Source organism: Theobroma cacao, chromosome 1 (assembly GCF_053813885.1).
Source record: "Theobroma cacao isolate CCN51 chromosome 1, ASM5381388v1, whole genome shotgun sequence".
Lineage (NCBI taxonomy): Eukaryota > Viridiplantae > Streptophyta > Magnoliopsida > Malvales > Malvaceae > Theobroma > Theobroma cacao.
The window spans coordinates 35,052,645-35,075,391 of record NC_142639.1 but is presented as its reverse complement, the minus strand read 5'-3'; the positions used below and the strand labels follow the sequence as shown (position 1 = coordinate 35,075,391).

General features: G+C 30.8%; 2 protein-coding genes across 17 annotated transcripts; one reads left to right on the top strand and one right to left on the bottom strand.

Moving 5' to 3' along the window:
- Positions 1-1,611: 1,611 nt before the first annotated feature.
- Positions 1,612-4,009, bottom strand: LOC18613347 (mavicyanin-like). Its single transcript, XM_018115099.2, has 2 exons — positions 3,699-4,009; positions 1,612-2,151 (listed from the first exon to the last, which is right to left on the bottom strand). The coding sequence occupies exons 1-2, from the start codon at positions 3,865-3,867 to the stop codon at positions 1,769-1,771; spliced, it is 552 nt and encodes a 183-aa protein (XP_017970588.1). The 5' UTR covers positions 3,868-4,009; the 3' UTR covers positions 1,612-1,768.
- Positions 4,010-15,091: 11,082 nt separating this feature from the next.
- LOC18599941 (uncharacterized) lies at positions 15,092-22,413 on the top strand. 16 transcript variants are annotated; one of them, XR_016028481.1, is made up of 9 exons: positions 15,092-15,225; positions 16,125-16,175; positions 17,678-17,727; positions 18,325-18,427; positions 18,500-18,625; positions 18,705-18,786; positions 18,860-18,992; positions 19,071-19,222; positions 22,203-22,413. XR_016028481.1 is itself a non-coding variant. In XM_088810141.1 (9 exons), exons 5-9 carry the CDS (start codon positions 18,622-18,624, stop codon positions 19,785-19,787), a joined length of 450 nt encoding a protein of 149 aa, XP_088666267.1. In that variant the 5' UTR covers positions 15,092-15,225; positions 16,125-16,175; positions 17,678-17,727; positions 18,325-18,427; positions 18,500-18,621; the 3' UTR covers positions 19,788-20,121. The 16 variants fall into 16 exon arrangements, 12 of the variants coding, with proteins under 12 accessions (XP_088666267.1, XP_088666272.1, XP_088666289.1 ...); XM_088810141.1 differs by lacking the exon at positions 22,203-22,413 and adding an exon at positions 19,709-20,121; XM_088810146.1 differs by lacking the exon at positions 22,203-22,413 and adding an exon at positions 19,709-20,121 and having other exon boundaries at positions 17,678-17,741.
- Positions 22,414-22,747: the final 334 nt, after the last annotated feature.

Sequence of the window (22,747 nt, the reverse complement as noted above, 5' to 3'; positions counted from 1 at the left end):
ACTTCACACGTACTCACAACCTTAAAATCAATAAATAATCCATGTTTACAAAGACATATTTATTCTAATTGATCATACAAGTTCAATAATACACAATTTCTAACCAATTCCACTTACATTGCATACTTTGTTGGATACTAGTCACAATTGTCAAACAAAACCAAGTTATCAATTTCAAGCATGTTCACGATCATATTTCCAACCAAACATTAATATATTTAGCATCATATTTCAATCATAATGACTCACCAAACAAGGCTCATTTTTTTTTAAATCGACACTTGTTCCCATGCAATTACATACTAGCATGGTATTTAAGTATATAGATATGATAGGACATAACTTTTGAAACATATTTTTAATCTATACACAATCCACACATAAAGAATACAAATATTCACATATGGACCAGAATATAACATTTAACAATTGCACATTTTCAAAAATCACATTTCATGCATTTTTTATACTAAAATAGTTTGGTGCGACCCACTCACCAAACTATAGATCCAACCAACCAAGCTATGGTGCCAATTGTGTTATTATTATTATTATTATTATTATTATTGTACCTCTGTTAACGATATTGGATTCTATCTGGCATTAGATTGGCAATATTTATAATGACGACAATGGTTATTGGGTAAAACCATTGACAATGGTGGTGGAAGCTACAACAAAGGCATTAACATTGTCTGTGTGGGAATCCATTATCCTTAAAATTGTTGACGAAAATTCAAAGTAGATATCAACTCGAACTAGTCTGAGGTGTGATACATTGTCCTTAACGATAATTTTCGTCCTTTCGGAATATGAAACTTGATGCAAAAGGACTGTAGTAGTTATCCTTAAGATTCAATAGATTCTTCTTAATTAGTTTGCATAAATTATTAGGGATACAAGAATAACTGAAAATTCTAAATAAGAAAGAACGTAGAAAAGAAGAGTCTTTAAAGATAATTTTCATAGTATGAAACTCGATGCAAAAGGACTATAGAGGTTTTCTCCTAGGATTCAACAGACTCTTCTTGATTAGTTTGCATAAACTATCAGGGATACAAGGACAGTAGAAAATTCTAAATAAGAAAGAACTTAGTAAAGTAGAGAAGAGAAAGAGAGTATAGAAGAAGAAGAGAGAATAGTTGGTGCATTGAGAATGAAATGAAGGCTGGTATATACTTTATAACGTTAAACAATCAAGATAAAATATTTTATAAGACCAAATCAAATATTCTAAAATGTTGAAACGTTATTTTGGAAGACCAAATCAAATATTCAGAATACCAAATCAGATAGGATTTAACAAACTCTTCCCGATTGATTTGCACAAACTATCAGAACAACAAGAAATCCACTTTCTTCTCTTATTTACAACAAGCTTATAATAAGTTTACTTATATAAAGTACTAACATTTTGTGTACCTAAATAATGTAAGATAAAAATCTTATGAAATATCCAACGAGCTGAACATGATAAGGTAATATAATGGTTCTATCAGCGTTCCTTGTGTTTGGAGATTTATGATTCTTTTGTTTTATTGGAATGAATATGAATGAGTTAGATTCACAACAATGGACAAAAATTTTTGATAATGCAAAATGGAGAAACGGTGAAAAAGCAAAGCTATAGTATATTATATTTTTAAACATTTATTACATCTAGCAATTAAACAAGCCTAATACCATAGGACCCATATGATAATGATGCTACGCCGATATAATCATGTCAAGCATTCCCGATACAAACACAATAGTAAAGACCACTCGTCTAGAAGGCAAAACCAAAGACATAAACTGCAACGAGACCCAATGCCAAGGAAAGCTCGGAGGAGGTGAGAGACGAAGCACTGCTTTGAGCGGGTCCAGGCGCCAACATTTCTGAAGGTGGGTTTGCAGGCGTTGGACCAAAAAGAGAAGGGCTCGGACTTGCACTTGGGCCTACGGACAATGGTGTGACCAACACATCAACTTTCTGGCCGGCTTGGCAGTGGCCAGGGACACCGCAAAGGAAATAGTAGTGGCCAGGCCTTTTGAGGCTTACGGTGTCAGATCCGGAGTTGTAGGAGGCTATGGCAGATGTTCCGTTGCAGGACTGGAAGTCGTTGTGGGTCACTTGCATCACGTTGTGGAATTGATTGTTGTACGCGAAAACTGCATGGAAAAATGGCAGTCAAATAAAATATTAGGTGGTAATTTAAAAAAATTCTAAACGTCTTTTCAAAGCTACAAGTCAAAAGGATTTAGTTTTTCAAAGTGGTGTCAAAAGCTTAAAACTTTTTTTAAATGGTAGTAACTTGTAACTTATCTCTTGCTTTTTACAGTTGTCTAGCGGCTCTACGGAAAAAAGCTTTCCTCTTTACTTTTTCACGCTTCTTTTTTACCAACCGAAAGGAAGAGCATACCGACCATCTTTTATTAGGTTCTGTTTCCACACGAAAATTAAGAAATATTTCTCTCCATAGGGAAGGGGAGATGCATGGGCATGCACTGGATTTAAAATTTTTTTTAGTAGTATCATAATTAAAATAATAAATAATAATTTAAAAAAAATTTCAATTCAAGATTTATCAAGAGTACTTAAATCACATTTGATACGATTTTTCTTAAAAGATTGTGGTGCATTATTATTATTAGAATTATACTGTTGTTGGCCAAAACTTAAATCTTGTGGGATAATTTTTTATATTTTATAATATCTTTCAAAGAAAATTTATCTAAAAATCTGTTCAAAATTACTACTTATTTTTCATTAATATAAACTAAATTATTGAAATTAAATAAAATATAGTCTTGCATAACAAATGATCAGATTTAATAATTAATAATTTAGTAAATTTTTATTCATTGATCAAAACTAAGTATAAACATCCACAAACTACATAAAGTTAAATATAAAATACATAATCAAACAATATATTTACAAAATAAATTTTAAAAAAATAAATAATTTTAAAATATTATTTAACATATAAAACTGTTTTTTATTAATTAAATTATAACTATGAATCTAAACTATCAAATTAATAAAAAAAATTTAAAAATGATGTATTTAAAAATTTAATATGAGTAAAAAATTATTTACAATTGAAGTTTAAATGAATTGATCTTGAAAGAGTGAAAAATACAGTAAAAATCAAGAAGGGTAAGACTTAAATTTTTAGATAAGAGTTATAGAAATTTTTTTTTTATCTTTTCATATAATATTTAAATATTAATATATAAATTACTTTTTAATAAATTAATTTTTACTTGAAATCTTTGATTTCATTTTTTATAAAATTATAAAAGAAATTAATAAATTCATTAATATACTAACTACATAAAACCCTAAATTAGTAATATAACAAGTAAATAATTTTGGTAAGTGAGTGGTGTCATGCTCTGAGGTAGGTCCGCCCTTGGGTATGCATTAGAATGTGGTTGTAAAAGGCTTCAATGAAGTGATGGGAGCAGCTAATCAAAAACTAAGGAAACGAACAAAAAAGATATATCATCGTGCAGTAATATTGTACACAAGACAAATATCTACACTGTGCATCAGAAAATCCCTAACTATGGACCTTGCAGACTGACAGTATATCTCCCAGAAACTGTTACAATTTTTATTTTAAAGAGAAATTAGAGTACGAAAAGGCTAAAAGAATAGAACCAACTAGAAGAAAGAAAAGAAACAGAGGAAGATTGATGAGGAAACTTACGAAGAGAGTCGCCAACATGGAAGCTCTTGGTAGAAGCCCACTTGCCGTAGTTGATATTTCCCAAGCTAGTCCAACCAGTGGAGTCACCGACCTTGTAAACGGCACCAAGGGAGACTCCTAAGAAAGCCAGCATCAAAAAGAAAGCCACGGTTCTTTTAGCAGAGGACATCCTCGCAAACCACGACTATCAACAAACAATTAATTGAAGATCAAGAAGGCAACGGAGAGAGACGAGAGACGACGAGCGCAAAACAAAGAGAAGCTTTGGCAGTGAGTTAATTTGTGAAGAACCACAGGGCTTGGCTCTATATAAAACGAGTTTTTTCCCTGTACTCCTTCCTAGCATAAAAAGATTTCCTTTGCCCACAAGGATCACCAATAATATGAAAAAAAATAAAATACTAGTACTGCTTTTAAGGAAAGGCAAAAAGTTTATGAACATTCTTCGTGTTAAATCTGAGACGTACATGTGTGAGTTTGACTGAATCTAAGCCCTCGAATTCTAACGGGAATATTGTAGTTATTATGAAAGCGATCAATTGGCCTCTTAATTCTTTTTTGATAGTGAATAGGTAAAACTTTTGCGGGATTGAAATTTGAATGCCTTTCAAGTGGGACATGAGATTAATATGAGCTTGGAGGGTGTAGCCCAAGAGGCGTGGGTTGGGTCAGTTGAGCTAATTAATTACACCAACACAGTCAATGACTCGGGGTCCACTGCCAAACGACGAGGTGACAACTGGTTTTCGTGGCTGTTGATTTTACTCCGGACCTGGGACCCTGCGTTGTACATTTTCATGAGGACAAAAATTAGAGGCTTGCATCATTTGCTGCAGCGCAGATTGTCATGGCATCGATTTTGTTTGCCAACTTTGGGAGTCGGGGTGTCGAGGAAATGAAGGAGGACAACTGTCCTTATTTAGTAGATGACTTAATGGCAATGGATCCATCGTCAATTGACAAAGCCGCTCCCGTCCTGACTCCACAGAGATAGCCAGATAGCTAGGCATTATACTTCGTACATACGCGTCGATCAATTTCACTGTTTAAGGTATGCAATGTCACATACGTATTATTGTCTTTTAATCCTCTGGTACATACGTATTATTTTCTTCTGTTTTTCTTTTTGTCCCAACGATGTAAATAAGAGAGTTTTCCTCTCCTCCTCATTCCTCAGTCCTCACCTTTCATTTTCTTTACTTTGCTAGTCTCCGAACATGATGCCAATACGTATCTGTTTTCATTTTTATGCCTAAAAGGCAACACAATCTTGCCTTCCAAATGAAAAATGTTTCGCAATTAAGTGTCCAGAATCCAACTTGTTTCTCTAGCTTCATTACTAAAAACAAGAAAATATATAAGAAGTTGATTCGTTCTAATCATAACCTTTTTCTAGACGGTTGTACATTTTACCCATACTCTCGTTCGGGTGCATAAAATTATGTTCTTCATACACAGAACTACTATCAATCATATGATTGTGGACATATTCATTACAACTATTGCAAAAGTTATAAGCGACATGTTAATTTCGACACCCAAAATCATGCTCTCCTATGTTTTATATATGGCAATGGCATGGGTGCCTATATTATTAACAGCAAAAAAGGAAGTAAAAATCATTCGTCACCAATCATCATCTTTGCTTGACTAGAATTAAAGATAGTGGACAGATCCCATTACCATCTAATTGCGAGGATTATATATATATATATATATATTGTGAATATGCATGAATTTATATTATTTATTTTGTATTTTATTAAAATCATGTTAAGTTAATTTGGTTTAGATAATGAGATGATATTATAGTTTATACTATAATCTAATAAAATGGACTAGATTTCAATAATTTATATGGACTTAATAATGTAGATCTATATAAAAAACTTTAAATAGAGTGATAGGTATAGGACTGGGAATCACTATATAAAGGGAGATCAATGTCTCATCTTATTTTAAGTTCCTCACTCATCAAATGGTTGTAATAATGAAAAAGGAAAATCTTATCAATGATTACATTATTTCCACTATCCAAACCATAGAATGAAAGATCAAGTATGTTTTTATACGTTCTAAATTTTTGTTATGGTAGATATTGGATGAAAAACAATTTTATATACATAAAGGTTTTAATTGGTATAAGAACAACTATAGTTTGAATTCAGAATCTTAAAGAACTATAAATTGCTAGTATATATTGATTACATGAATTATTTTTAATTACATGTTAAGTCTTGTTTAATTTTTTGAATTTGTGTAACCATACCATTCAAATTAATAATTTGCACACTTTAAATCCCGAACATACTTAATTATAGTATATTGTTGATAATATGATAAGTTTGATCAAATTATATATGTGTAATTAGTTGAAATTATGTTTGAAAAATTAAATTCTCTTAAGAGTCGCAGGATTTAAGGTTTTCAAGTCAAGAATACTATAATTTTATTTAATGTTTGTAAAATTATCTTGAGATTATTGTTTAAAACCTGACAATTTTATCAAAAATAAACTATTTCAATTTTAGGGTTTATACCCTCGAATTTGACTTTAAATTTGACTTGAAATTGGCACAATTTATATATTTTAATTCTAATTAACATAGTGAGATAGGCTAATTTGATTTGAGATAGATTATATGTTGCTAAGAGGTTAAAATAATCTTTAAAAGCTCGAATTAAGCTTCAATGGCTAATAGATTCTTGAGTTAAGAATGAGTTTGTAATCCAATTCTTTGTATTAATTAATATTGATGGGTTTTGTTTTAGTGGTTTTAGCATATGGGTTTCAAAATAATGTTGATCGAGTTTTCAATGAGTTTAATTGGAATGTAATTGACCAAAAATCGGGAATTATAGAGAAATTTTGAAATAAATTTGACCAAGTTTAACCCAACTCAGCTGGAGCTTGAAGAAAAAGCCCACACGCACGAGTGGCGCCTATGGGCGCATGTGTCAGCACACGCTAAGTTTTAGGGGAGAGCAAGCTTCGGTCGGTTTGGTTTTTGGTTCGGTTTTTTGTAAAACCGATCAAAAAATTAAACTCTTCCAATCGATCGAACTGTATTGTGTCAAAGCTCAGTTTCGGTCGATTTTAAGGGGCTTCGATTTTGTTGGTTTCGGGTCAATTTTTGTAGTGAGTTGACTTGAACAATTTGGGGTTGACTTGGGCTGAGTTGGGTTTTTTTTTGTTCAAAATGGTTCTTTTTTTTTGTTTGACATGGGCCTTTTTTTATATAATTTCTTACAAATAGTTATTTTAGGTCTATTTATTTATATTTAATCTTTTTGACCTATTTATTTATTTTTCAAATGATTAATAATATTAATCTTCATGCAATAAATAAACATTAATCTTTATATAATAAATAAACATTAGTTTCAAAAGTTCTATAATTAAATATGATCACAAAGAAATTAACATTAATCATCATACAATAAATAAACAAAGAAGAGTAGTTCCACAACTTAAAGCTTCACAACATAAATTACTAAATTTTAAAAGATGGATCTTCAAGGCTCCAACTTCAATTTTTAATAATTTTGCAGAACATGCTCATAAAAAGATTAAAAGCAAATATATAATTAGTGTAAATTTTTGTGGTAAGATAACCTAAATGAATTATAAATGTAATATAAATATTGCATAATACCTAATGATAACATTACCTAAAAATGTTAGTCCGACTCAGGCTCAGACTCATCTATTGTCTCCAATGCAATATTAGTCAACTCTAAAAAATAAAATAACAAATATAGTAAATTGATTTTTGACAAATCAAATAAATTAAGTTATAAATAAAACTATAAAATAAATAAAATAGTTACCAAAATCAAGTTTATCAAGCTTGTCCAAATCATCTTCAATAAAATTCGGATCACCAAGTGCCAATCCACATAACCAATCTTGAGCACAAATAAGTGCTTGCACGACCTTAGGAGTCAAAGAACTCCTATATGCATCAAGCACACGTCCGCTGGTACTAAAAGCGGATTTCGAAACAACTGTTGATACAGAAACAGCCAAAACATCACAAGCAATAATGGCAAGTACAAGAAACCTAAACTGATTAAGTTTTCACCACATGAGAACATCAAACTCATCATTATCAAAACCCTCATCATCCACAGGCTCAGATAAATATTTCTCCAATTCCGTTTTTAGCTTTTTTGATTCAGTGTTTAACTAGTGCTTCTTGAACCTATCTAATCTTTTTTTAGTATGCTCTGTATCCTTGCCAATCAAAGTCAAAGCAACACTATCACTACAACCACCACTAGTGCCTTAACCCACGAATGTTGGACACTTTTGACCACTTTCACCAACATCACGAGCTGGAGGTTGTAACATATTTCTATAACAACGAAACAACTCATCCATTGTTTGTGTCAACAAAGAAAACATCATTGAAGCTTGAATAAGAAGATACATGTCTAGCAAAGTGAATTCAACATAAGAAAGCTTTTTTCTTGGATCAAGTATAGCAGCAATAAATAACACCAAATTCATTTTGTCCACATTCCCCCAATACTTGTCAAATTTTTCTTTCATCTTAATTGTCATAGACTGTAAATTAACATCATCACTATTTTGCCATTCAATCAAAGTACACACATTAGAAATGGAATTCGAAAAAGAATTAACAGTTATGTAAGATGTGCCTGAAACATCAAGGTCAAATCATAAAATTCTCTTAAGAAACAAGAAATCCTCCTAACATTTGCCTAATCTCTATCATCGGGCACCCCATCTCCTAACCTTATGAGCTCATGTATGTAGCTATTATCACATAATTCAAAATGATGCAAAAGCCCTTTGAAATTTAAAAACTATATCCAACATAAAAAAAGTAGAATTCCATCTAGTGTTCACATCCAAACACAATAAACACTTGCTCTCAACTCTTACACTAGCAGCACACTCCTTCAACTTAGCTAATCTAGCAGGGGATTGTCTAATATATCTCATTGCCCCTATAATACGATAATACGAGCAATTGAGGTATTCATATCCTTCAATCCATTAGAGACCATAAGATTAACAATATGAGCAATGCATCTCACATGCAAAAATCTACCTCCTAAAATACTAGTTCCAGCAACATTAAATTTTTTCTTCAAATGTCCTATTGCAACATCATTTGAACTAGTATTATCATCAATGATAGAAAAATCTTTTAAATCCCCCAATCCCTCAAACATTTACTAATTGCCTTACCAAAGGCCTCACCTTTATGACTAGTGATCGAACAAAAGTTCAAAATTCTTTTTTGTAACTTCCAATCATTATCAATAAAATGGGTAGTTAGACACATATAATTAATTCTTTGTTTTGAAGTCCATGTGTTAGTGGTAAGACACATTTTACCAGGACATGATCTTAACAATCTTCTCATTCGAGTTTTTTTATCAGTATAAACCTTATAACAATCCTTAGTAATAATTCATTGTGACGGCATACGAAATCTAGGACATGCTTTGTTTATGTGTTTTCTATATCCTTGATTTTTCACAAACTTAAAAGGCAATTCATATAAAATGATCATCTCAGCTAAATTCCTCCTAATTGCTCTTGGTCAAACTTCCAACTACCCAACCCATTCCCTCCTTAAGCAAAAATTAATTCCAGTTGCTTGTTCTCCTCACTATCACGCACCAATTTCAACTTAGGACAAACTTTAATATGATTATTCAAAGAAGATGTTCCATTCTTTTTTGTATCAACACACAATTCTTTACCACAATGAGAACATTTAGCCTTCTTATTACCTTTCTTATCAATCAATTTGGTGAAGTGATCCCACACAACCGATGTAGATTGAGATGGCTCCCTTTGCTTTCGCACGTTACTTACAATTTCACATATTTTGTTGGCTTCAATAGAACTAGTAGTAACATGAGGTGTAGATGTTGATGGTGTTGGTGTTGGTGTTGGTGTCTCACTAGTTGCGAAATTTGTTTTCTCATTAGTTGACATCTACAAAAAAAAAAAAGTAATACCCAAATATTAATTCCAATGTTTAATTTTAGCATATTGCCAATCATTTTAATTAAAAATCCAAATAATAATTCTAAACATTAATTCCTAAACATAACTTTTAATATTTAATTCTAGCATATTACCAATCATTTTAATTAAAAATCCAAACAATAATTCTAAACATTAATTCCCAAACATAATTCTTAATGTTTAATTCTAACATATTACCAATCATTTTAATTAAAAACCCAAACAATAATTCTAAATATTAATTCCCAAACAATAATTCTAAATATTAATTCCCAAACATAATTCTAAATATTAATTCCCAAACATAATTCTTAATGTTTAATTCTAGCATCAAATCATTTTAATTAATTATCCAAACAATAATTCTAAATGTTAAAGTCTTTGAAATGTTTATTGTCAACTAAGGTTGAAACAATCTATAGTTGAGAAAAAAAATTTAATTCCGAAAAATTAAAAATCAAACCTATTATTTTTCTAATCCCTTGGAATTATTTTTATTTGAACTAAAATTATTTTTTTACAAGCAAAAAACAACATATCATACTCATAATCTTTAACATATTTTCTCTCTAGCATGAATTTTAATAAAAAAAATAATATTCATAATCTTTCAAGCTTTCTCTCTCTTGTTATTTTCACAAAATAACTAAAAAAAAATCTATAGTTTACCTTGCTAGAATTGATGACTGGCAGTAATTTGGACTGATAATAAAGCACCAGTTGAAGAATGGAAGAAAACAAATTGACTTGGTTGGTGGTTGTTGGTTTAGGGTTTAGTATGAGAGGGAGAGGCAGAAAAGGGGAGGGAAAATTAGGGGGGTCGGGGGAAAGAATAGTAGTAGATGTGCTGTTTTAGGGGGGTTTAATAAAGGGTAATTATGTCTTTTCCCCCTCAAAAAAAGAAGAAGAGAATGCCGGTTAATCGGTCGATTCGAGGAGGAAAGAGTCCCCCCCCCCCGACGATCGAGCCAATCAGCGGATGAGACCGATTAGAACTATTGACAGTTGCTGTTGCAACCGATGGTTACAGTCGGTTGCCCGATTGCAACCAACCGCTACACAGTCCTATTAAGTTTTCAATGTTTCTTGGGCAGTTTTGTAAAACCCGACCCTATAAATACATGTCATGACATATATGCATTGAGTAGCATGTTATTACGCTAGAAAAGCACCTAAGAATAGACGAAACCTGATATTGTACCTAACAGTACACTTAAATTGATTTAACCTCGAACTAGTTCAAATAGGAATTGTAGGATGAAATTTAATATTTTATAGTCCAGGAATGACTAAAAATTATTGTTCGGAGTTCGAGGGTTCATTTGGGGTAAAATTGGAAATTTTGATATTCAAGGGCAAAATCGTCATTTTGCCACCTAAGATAATAATTTGATCATGGAGTGAAATTTTTTTACCAAGATTAACTATTTGGAGTATAATTTAATGATAGGAAGTGAAAAATTTTAATTCTGGTGATTTCTGGAGTGTAGGGGCAAAATCGTAATTTTACCATCCACGGACAAAATTTGAGATTTTGAGAGAATTTAGATCAAATTTGACAAATTGGAGAATGGTATGAGTATAAGGGATGAAAAATATGTCTATGGGCAATTTTTCAGTTTTTTGGGCAAAAATGTAATTTTTCACTTTTACGGGGGCAAAAGTGTAAATTTCAAAAAGTACTCCACCGAGACTTTGGATAAGTCTGAGAATTTTATCTAAGCTATGGATATGTGGGACAAGTGTATGGTGAAAATTTGGAAATAAATGGATGAAATTTTAAAAATGGGCCAATGGGAAAGTGACACGTGGTATTTTTTTTAATGAAATAATATTATTTTAATGAAAAGTCAGCCCATTTAAACCCAAATTTTGAGTGCTGGCCGGCCATAAGGAAGAAAAAGAGAGGAAATAGAGAGGAAAGGAAGAAAAAAAGAAAAACCAAAGAGAAACAAGAAAATTCAAAGAGAAATTCGCGGTTTTCGACCGTTTACGCGTCTAACGGTAAGATTTTTCGATTTTAGCTTGATTTCTACCTTTCCTATGCCTTTATTTCCATTTAGCATGCTTGAGAAGAGAGATCAAAAAGTGATATCAAGGGCTGGACGAAATTCTAGGGGAGAGAAATTGAAATTTTTAGGTTTTGATTTTTAGTTAAATTGATAGTTTTAGTTAGTTAAATGTGTTTAGAAATTAAATTGGGCAAGAAATCATTAAATTTTCACAATACCCACTCTTGGCTGAGTGCTCAATGCTGTACAATGATGATGAATTGATTTTATTCTAAGGGAAATGAAGAGAAAATGATGAAAAACGATTAAACGTGATAGAAAAATAAAGTAGAAAATTAACCGAGTTAATGTCCCATTTTTGGCCGAATTTTCCAAGGAAGGGAGTGAGCTGATTTTGTTGTTTTTAGAAGGTTATTGGCTGATATTTAATGGTTAGAAATGTTGGAGAGAGAATGGGATGATTTAGAGCTAAAATGGAGCGCGTTAGCAATTTATCGGGTAAAGTGCCAAAAATAGGTTAATACCGCGTTTAAGCCGTTTTAGGCTATTGCATTTCATACCATGCATTAGTATAGGATTTAAGTTAATTATATAGTGATTTAGCATCAATGTGATGAATTGTGTAAATTTTTGTAATGTGTCTAGGAGGAGAGCCTTCCGGAAAAGGCAAAGAAGTCGTACCCGACGAGTAGTGATCGGGGCGCTTAGAAAGCTTTTAGTTTGTACAAACGGTGAGTAAACTTATTATTATTGTAAATTATCTAGAGTTTATTTTAAATGCCCTTTATGTATTTTATGAAATGAGAACGAGATTAAAACGAGATTTTTGATGTTTTAGGAATAAATGTGACAAATAAAAATATATTGTATTGATTATGAAATTGAGTAACTGGAGGCTACAAATTGACTTGAAAAATATATATTTTCCTAGGAATGGCTTATGAGAAATGAGTATATGTGGCTATATTTTGTGAATGCATTGGGAAATTTATGTAAGTTGTTTTACTATGCAGGCTGGATAAATAAATAAAAGCCACGTTATACTGTCGAAATTTTATTAAAATTTGTGGGTTAGTCACTGCAGTGACTGGTTTTCGTGGACTGCCTATTAGAGGGGCACGGTAAACCCAGTTATATAATTACTCCGGTTGTAGAGGCGAGGAGGGTAACTCCTAGGGTAGTATTAGAGCTCACTTCACGTCGAACCCCCACGTGAATGTGTAACTCGGCCAACGCCAAGGAACGGCTTGTTTTTAAAAATAAAAATGTGTTTCACGTGTGAATATTTTAACACCCTTGGCGGACTCGGTTAGATGCCTCGGCCAAGGTATCCCCGAGGATTAGTTTTGGCTTGAGCCTTGTTTTAATAAAAGACATAAGCCTTAACAATTGCTTTGGTAAATTACAAATATTTTATGGTTTAAGAAATAAATTGAAAACATTATGAAATGGGTTGAAATTTGTTGTTTAAACTTGCCTCCATTTTACTCGCCTTTAGATATTTATGATAATGTCTGTTTACTCATTGGGATTGCAAAATCTCACCCAACTCCTTTCCACCCATTTCAGGTTCAGTATAGACTGTAGATAGCTGATCTCATCGAGGACTACCATTGAATCTGCATTTTCCAAATCGTAGGTTCACAGTCCTCTTTACTTTGGTTTATTCGGGGGCCCTCTTGTTATTGTAAATTAAATTAAATATTTTGGCTTACTGTATTTCAGTATGTATAAATTTATTTAGCTTTTACGCTATAAAAATTATTCACGTATAACTCTATAAATATTGTTTTATAAGAAAATAGAATATTTTCCTTAATATTTCTTTTATTTTCTTATTATATTCAAATAACCGTAATTTCGTTTTAAATGAAGATTTCAGACTTTTAAACTCATTTTGAATATGAATTATGTGTTTTGTACTTGTATATTACGTTTTAGCCAGTTTCGAAATTTTTGAGAAAAAAATGACCAAAATACCCTTGTGTGGCGAAAATTTTATTTTGATTGTTTTTGATCTAAAATAGTATATATTCTCTAAAAACTCGATATTTAACAATGATTGCTCACAGAAAAGGAAAGAAACTAATATGTAAGCCTTGTGGGGTTCCGGTTGGCATTCCGGATAATGAGTGTCAATCGGGACGTCACGGCGATTGTCATGGGCCTGAGGGAGGTTCGGGGTCGTGACAAGTTTAGTCCCATTCTCTGTGTGCTATTTGTTGGTGCTATTTTTTGGATTATTTATGCACATTTAAATTTTATTTATTTATTTATTATGTGCATTGAATTGAATATTTTAAATATTTTCATAAGATATTTCAAAAATGCGTTTGATAAAAAATAATATGCATATTTTTTAGTTTAATGGTATATTATCCTTAAATATTTGTGTATTTTGTATATTATGAGATAAAGTACAAAATTGATAATTAAAATCTTATAATTTTAAAATGATATTTTTTAAATGCAATAAATTTATTTGATGATGACTAGATATCTCATAAAATTATGTGACATATATAAATATAATTTTGGGACATGATATTCCATGCTCATTAAGTTACTAAAAAAAATCATACCATAAAATTTGTGTGGGTAATATAAGAAAAGTGTCTTGTTATGAGAGAATTTTTATTATCCTAGTTAATTGTTGTCACTAAAATGGCCAATTGACTAATATTGCAAAATTATCATTTTAATATGTTTTAAGAATGTCTCTAATTTGGTGTGCATTATTCATCCAAAGATAGTGTTTGTGTATTAAAATTAGAGAGTAGTACATAAGGTAATGTGCTTGGGAATTGACTACGTTTAGTAGTTAAATAGCAAGTTACAAAAGTTTTGTTAAATTCTCATGAGCATTTTTATGTGAAAGGTTCCCTAATTGCATGTCATGTATACAGTCTCAAGGTGTTTACATGATAATATGTTTAGGCTCTTTGGGTGTTTATATAATAATTTGTCTGAACTCTTTGATTATAATAGTTATACTCATTTATGATTTTGAAGTATTTTTTTATCTTATTAATTAAGTTGTATTATTTTAAATTTTAAGTGATATTTTCTGTTAATAATAATATAATCAAGTTGAAATTCTAATTAGATCAAATTTTAAGAATTAGAAAAGAGATATGGAACTTCCAATTCAAATAGTAGACGTATGCCTAACTATTTTGTAGCGTATCCCTTGAACAAACTTCTATAACATAAGTAAAAGGAAGCCCCAAAGGGACTTCCTCATTAACCCACGTGTTGACTAAAGCAATGTCCACGTTTTGAATCTCTACACCATTAGTGAGTCCAACTTTACAAGTACAATCAGTCAGCCCACGTTTCTCCATCGGTAAATAATTCATATATCTTTTCTTTGTAGCCAAAGAAGCTACGTTTTCTAGGAAAGAGTATTGAACCTGTGAAAGTTGAAAGAAGAGTTTTCAAATCTCTAGCATGGGTTCTGAAACAAAATGCAATTTGCCTACAGTAGTAGTCCTTTGACCTTGTTCGTATTTCTCTGTGCATTTGCATCCCCTATTCTTTGACTCCTCAGCTTAGATCTACTTGATTGTTTTCATCTTTTCACTTTCCCTCATTGTCGCCTTTCCCTCAGGTCTACACTATACTTCAAGCTTGTTGTTGGGTCGGCTTGGTGAACAATAAGGAATCATGAATTTTGAATATTTGATCATAGATTTCGGTCAAAGAGTTTGGGTTTTTACAATTGAATGCTTTGTTTGTTTTTTCAGATTTCATTTTGGCCTTTGGATTTTGTACGCTGTGAGGACGTGTGTGGTCTGATATGAGTGTCGTGTCTAGCCTATTGGTTCTTGCCATATGTCTATTTTTTTTTTGTTCTATCTTGCTTATTATTCTTCACGTCAATGTTTAGCACTTCTTAGATTAGAACAAGTTTTTAGTTTAAGGTCCTTTCTCATGTCTGTCTTTCTTTTTTCCTGCTTTAATTTTACCATTGTTCAATTTGAGTTTTGTCATTACTCTATATATATAGATAATTGATTATTGACTGCTCATGTTGATTTCCTTTCTATTTTTTGCACTAACCTGTTTTTCTTTTTTTTAATTGAGTTTTTTTGAATTCTCATGCTTAAAGAAGTTTTAAGTTATTAGTTGTTTCTAAGACCTCTGCTTTGATTTAAAGTGTTGTTCATGTTTCTTTTTGTCGTTGTGTGTTTTCCCTTTTGTTTATTTTAGTGCGAGATTTATATTTAAAATTCCTGTTACAATTTGATCATTCAATTTATTGTTTTTTTTTATTTTATATCTATGTAATTAAAATTGATGTTAAACAACATCAGAATCACCTTATGAATTATGATTGAATTCTCTTACTCACTTAAAATTAATGTTGTTTTTTTTTCTCTTATGCTTTTGGCCTTACAGTGCGTTTGTCAATATCAAATTCTCTGTTGGTACAAGTTGCTGCTGGAAAGTGTAATATCTTAAAATTACATTAAGTTTTAGTTACAATTTTTTATTATTTGCTCTATAGTTTTAATTTATTCATCTCTTTTCTTGCTTAAGTCTTGACACTATTGTCTTTCAAATCTTATAAATAAGTTAGTCAAACCAATTAAAGAGTCATACCTTATCAAGGTCGGTTAGAGCAGAGGTGGGCCGGAAGTTAATATACTAAATTAATTAATTTTCAAAATAAAATACTAAATCAATTGGTTTTGTCAAATCGAATGAAAAATTCGTTCAAATTCTTTTCAAATCTATAACATAAGTAAAAGGAAAGTTCCAAAATTTCGAGATCTTATCTTGAATTTTCAGATCTGTGTTGGCTATTTGGTTTATGAGGAAGTTAATATGATTTTGAAATTCTTGAAATGCATAGGACATGGAGATTCAAATTTAGCTGAAATACTTACAATAAATGAAGCTTTTCAATTGTTTGTTGGTTTAATGACTCAGTGTTTACAGAATTTTTGAATAAATAGTGATTCTCTCAACACTGTAAGTTGGGTCAATAATACACAGGATGCTCCATAGAGATTCAGGTAGGTTTTATTGTAAATTGAGAATCTTTGTAATAAAATTTATTGTTGGAAGGTGAAACATATAAAGAAGGTAGGGAATAGTATTGCAGATGGACTAAGTAAAGGAGTCTTGAGAGATGTTGATTTTATCTAGGTGGTGTTGGGGTAGTTGGGAATTATTATGGGAGAAGGAGTCTGATTGTTGATAACGAGCTAGAAGATTTCTACTGCTAGGAGTATTCATTTAAGTTTTGAATACTGATGGATGCCGTCCTTGAAAGGATCTTTTAATTCAAAAAATTAAGTTGCTGATGTCTGGATAATGTCTAACATATTCACGCTGCTGCCAGTATGTGGTCTGAACTTGGACATTTCTGTCCAGTTTGGACACGGCTTCTTTCCAAGTGGATATTCTACATTTTTAATAATCCATGTCTTAGTTTGGTATATTGTGCCTAAGGTTTGGGTGAGGTTTTTGGGCTTTTTATTTGGATCCGAACATTCCAAACATCCTCACATATACTGTTTTTATACTTAGGGGTTATTCTATTCTTTTTTTATTTAAGATTTGTTGAATTGTTGAGAGAGAAGAAGAATTAGACATGATAACTCAGCATAAATAGGACGATATTTTTTCTTTTACTAATTTGACAATTTAAGATGAATGATGAATATGCATTTAAATTTAGTTTTTTTTTCTTGAAGAAAATAGTTTAAATTATTGAGAAATTATCTTTAATTTATATTAACTTAGTAGAAAGTAGCATTGACCAATACCTGTTTATTCCACTACAAGATTATTGATTGCATTTTATCTTAATGTTATCATAACTTATTTTTAGTATACAGTTTCTCCATAATTGCTAGATTTTTTATTTAATAATTTTCTTATTTTCAAATTTAACAGATTTTTTTTAACCATTTTCATACATTGCTAATTAATTCTTCTTCCAGCTTAAAAATATCGGATCAATATCTATGCAATTTACGACCATTCCAACAAGGTATATCTGTAAAAGTAAGGATCGTTCGTATCTGGGAATCGATTGATCCTTCTCGACCTGACACTTTGCTTAGTCTCGATTTCTTAGCTACTGATGCCTAGGTATAGAAAATTTTCTTATACTTATAGAATAAACCAATATATATTAAATCAGTTGATATTAAATTCATTATCTATTATTAGCTTATCATTGATTTTCTCTATGATTACGCAAATTATGACCAGAGAGGTGCAATGCATTTCATGATAAGGAGTTCTTATGCATCACAATTTCGACCTCAACTGAAAGAAGGGTGTCTCTATTCAATCAAGAAGTTCCAAATTAATAATAAGAAGACTTCTTTCAATCTCATTCCGTCGAATATTATGGGCATGTTTACCAAGAACACTATCATCCAAACAATCCAAGATAACCTAGATGCATACCTTACAAGTTTTTTTTCTTTTGCATCTATTGACCAACTTAATTCACGAATTTGTAATGATACAATTTTGACAAGTCAGATTGTTTTCAACAAGTCTTACTTTAACTTTTTATTTAATTAGTTTTTGAATCATCATGTTTAATTTTCTTTTTTTGTTTATTGTTTCTTCCAAGATTTTATCGGAGCTCTCAAATCAATTACCACCATTGAAAAAGTCCATTTACAAAATCGGACAAGTGATGTGAAGAAACGCGACCTTTATATAGAAGATTTGAGGTATGAAAAAACTAACGATTCTTTATATTTTGACTTTCAGATTATTTGATCAATTATTCTTTTAAATTGTAGTGGGAATACGTTAAAAGTTGTTTTTCATGGTGATAAAGCTGAAGCCATTCACGAAGATCAGTTGCTGGATAATTTCATCAGCCCGATTGTAATTGTTGCCGCAACAACTGTTAAAAAAATACATGAGTTAGTTTGCTATGCATATGAAATCCTAAAATAATATATCATAATCAACATTTCCCTTACTTTTTTTTTTTAATTTCAGGCACAACATATCTTGCTTCCTGTTTAGCTACAAAGTTTTATGTGGACCTTAATATTCCCGAAACAATGTTACACAAGCAAAGGTTATGTTTATACCTAAAATGATAATCATAAAATTATCTATTCAATATTATGTAATAATACATTAATATGCAGGTATGAAAAAGAGCCATTTAGTGTGCAAATCATCAACATACACATGTCTCCCCAACAATTGTCAACAAAAGAATATGAAATCAAAGATTCAACCCTTGCAGACATCAACAATGCTGATCCAACAGAAGTGCAGGTAAAAAGATTATTCTTAACATGATTTTAACCAAGGCTACAACAAAGTATAAATATTAACAATTCATGAACATTCCAGGGAACTAAGTCTAGAGTCAAAGGTGCAATTGTTGACATTGATTGTTCAAACGGCTGGTTTTACAATTCGTGCAATGAATGTGGGATGGCTCTTCGGTTTTGTGCAGGCAAATATTGGTGCACAAAACATGAAGAAAAAACACCTCTGCCAACGTAAGTAAATCAAAAGAACTTCATTCCATGTTTTATATTTTATAATTATCATTTATTACATATATTCATATATGTTTTTATTGCTACCAAATTGTCATCAATATTTCATATTATAGATGATTCAGTTTACACATTGTATCGTATCCCTATACATAACATACCATATAATTCAAATTGTTTAAAATTTTCAATTATGTACATCGGCAACAATATCCTTTAAATGTTACTGTTATAATTTTTTACATATAGTCATGTCGAGATTTGTTGCTCACAAAAAATACAATCTATCAAATGTTAATGAGATTTTTGTTTATTTTTTCTATGATAGCTCTATGCAAAACCTAATTTGTATACAACTCATTATTCTTATTATCAACTCTCATGGAAATGATCAATTATGCATAATTTATTTCAAATATTGCATACAACTTATCATCGAAGACAATACTGCTCAAATGAGTTTGGTTGCATTTGGTCGGCCTGCAGAAAAATAGGTTGGTTCATTGATCATCAAGTTAGCAACACTTCAATCAATCGATCGGATGACACTACCTGGACCCCTTAAGGCCTTGATCGATCGAGAGAAATTTTTTACTATTGGTTTAACAAAAAAAGGGATCAAAAGTGTATTTGCCAATTATAAGATATTTGATTCTACTGACTTGAAGGACCAAGAATGGCACACCGAAATAGCTGCAACTACCTCAAAATCATCAACACCTCCACCTCTCACCTTAGGGTCATCAGCATCCAAAGTCACAACTGAAAAAGCAAAGGAGCAACTTTTGCCAATACTAATGAAAGCATAAATGAATAGAGAGGTTTTTCCAGTGTCTACACTTGAGAAACAAGCTATCCTGACGAAGGGAGAAGAATCACCAACCAAAAAATACAAAACTAGATATGTTTCATACATACTTTCATAAAACTTCTTACTTTTTATTTTGAAAAAGAAAATAATGCTTGCCTTAATTAAATTAGGTAGTATCTTTGGTTTTTCATTTTTAACTTAGATTTTAATTCTCTACCTGTATGTATAACTATCCTATCTGCTTGAATTGTTTTAACTTTATCTATTAAAACAATTGTAGGACATGCATAAAACACAAACTTTAAATCTTTTTATATACAAAAAAGAAGCTTATAATTTTTATAGGAAGCTTATATAAATTTAGTTCAATGGGAACAAGAATACTGTCAGCTCAAAATAATTAACCTATCATTTAGCAAAGTTACTTAACAACTTTATTTGACGAAATTTATTTAAGACTAATATTAAAAAGAAACCATACTTTCAACCATATTATTAGACAGCAAAAGAGATGATTAACAACTATAGGAATTGTCTTGATCCATTTACAAATACCAAAAATAGCATGCGACTATAAGATGTTGGAAGGAATTTCCCCATAACTAGATAGCAACAAAAAACAAAAACGAAGTGAAAAGATTAAAACGTAGACTTTTAGGATTAATTCATAATCTCTTTTTTAAGCAATCACTTCATTTGGAAGGTATTGACAGCACAAGGTAACATAATATATATACACTTTATTAATTAACAGTCCATGTTTTTGTTATACATCATAATTGATATTTGTTCATTGAAACACATTTATGCTGTCCATTTTAAAAAACCCTTTTAGAAATTTGGCCTTTCCAAATTGCTCTTAAAAAACAGAATTTTGTTATTTAACTTAAGAACTGCCACTTAAGTAGCTTAACTAGCCCATTATTTATTGTTTAAAAAGCAATGTTTAAATGCTAGAATTGTTTGGAAAATGGTTTGATATGAAATTGTTTATCCAATCAAATGTATAGCCAATAGTGTGATTGTACATAATGTACTAATAAGCTCATATTACTCTTCCTTCTAATTTGTGAATAATGCTTTAAACATTGCATACTATGCTTTTATGTCTTTTAACTCTTCATTATGAATTCTAATATAATACTAATTGTCGCAAAAAATCTGTAATGCATGTCTAATGTTAAAGATAAGAAGGAATTTTTCTAAGTCCATTTTTAAATAAATTTGATTATATCTAAACAAAAGAAAGTGTCTCTTTCTACACATACTTAGAATGAATTATTGCTTTAAATCTTTAATAATATAAAATACAAATGGTTGGAAAAACATGCATAAACAGTGTTGTTTGTCATATCCACACTTTGATATAATGTTGTGATGTTTGCATACCCATCATCACTGCACTACATCATAGAAAACTGTAGATGTTGCACAAAACAATGTTTATGCAATAAATATAAAATGCAGTTTATTGGATTGGAGTCAAATCATTTCATTTATTCGACGGGATCAAGTTTGCACTTAATAGGTACAACAAGCAGTACATCAGTAGCAATTTAAATACCAAAACTCAAACAAAGTAATGAGGACGTGTATTAAGAATAACACAATATTAAATATTAAAAGTTTATTACTAAAGATGGTGCAATAGCTAGCAACTGATTGCATTCATGATAGAGTAATTTGCTGTGCTGTCTATGTCATCAAGTTCACAGGACGTTTATAGCAGCCTATCAACATTCAACAATGACCAATACATCTTTAGGAAAACATTCATGTCAGCTTTTTGAGTAAAAATGCTTCATCAAGATTAATGCAAAAAATTTCAATAGTTACCTATGCTTTTAAATTTTCCCACTTATGCGTTCTTTCTAAGCCTGGGAAAACAATACAAGTCATATTTTAACCCTTCTTTCCCTATGAGAACTTGCTATTAAGAATCGAAACCTTGATTATTATCAAGAATGGAAAATTTTGTTAAGAATTGTTTTCATTTTGGTTTTTTTTTTTGAATTAATTATCTTCTTGCAATATTTAATAGATTTATTTTATTCTCTCTTTTTTTCTTGCAGATAAATTAAACCATTGCATGTTGATAGCATATAAATTCAATTTGCATAAAAATAAATTTATTGTTATGGTTAACTTATTGTTTGTTCGTAATTGCAGCACACCATTGGCCAAGAGTACACAACAATCAAAGAAGTTGGCTGCTGAAGACTGTTGAACCCACCTAAATGACACAAAACCTTTGGAATTTTGTTTTCAGTCATGCCCGAGCTTGCCTTATATTTTTTGTTGTTAGGCAATGGTGCATATGATGGTATCTAATGTTAAGTTTTTGTGTAAATATAGCTGCAGGGCATTGACTTTTTCTAAATTCTGTAACGATGGATGTGCACAAGTTGTAAACAATGTCTCATATCTTTTGTACGAAAACAATAGAAACCACTTAACAAATAAATATTCACTTCTGTAACCTACTTAATACACAAACTTTAATTTATACAAACAAACATATGTACTAACAAGTCACATTGTTTCTTTTAATTGTTAATGACTTACTTATTTTTAGCCTATTCAATATTCATCATTCCATATGTTACAATTGTTGTTTGAAAAATATTCTATTAATAACGATTACATTAATATAGTCAATTACATTAATGAAATGAATTAATATTTTTTTTGAAAGGTCTTCTCATTCAAACTTT

Coding starts and splice junctions, on each gene's coding strand:
- LOC18613347 (XM_018115099.2), bottom strand. CDS start 3,867: ATGTCCTCTGCTAAAAGAACCGTGGCTTTCTTTTTGATGCTGGCTTTC. Junction 2,152..3,698: donor CCATGTTGGCGACTCTCTTC/GTAAGTTTCCTC, acceptor TTTTCCATGCAG/TTTTCGCGTACAACAATCAA.
- LOC18599941 (XM_088810148.1), top strand. Junction 18,787..18,859: donor ACAATGTTACACAAGCAAAG/GTTATGTTTATA, acceptor ATTAATATGCAG/GTATGAAAAAGAGCCATTTA. Junction 18,993..19,070: donor CTGATCCAACAGAAGTGCAG/GTAAAAAGATTA, acceptor TGAACATTCCAG/GGAACTAAGTCTAGAGTCAA.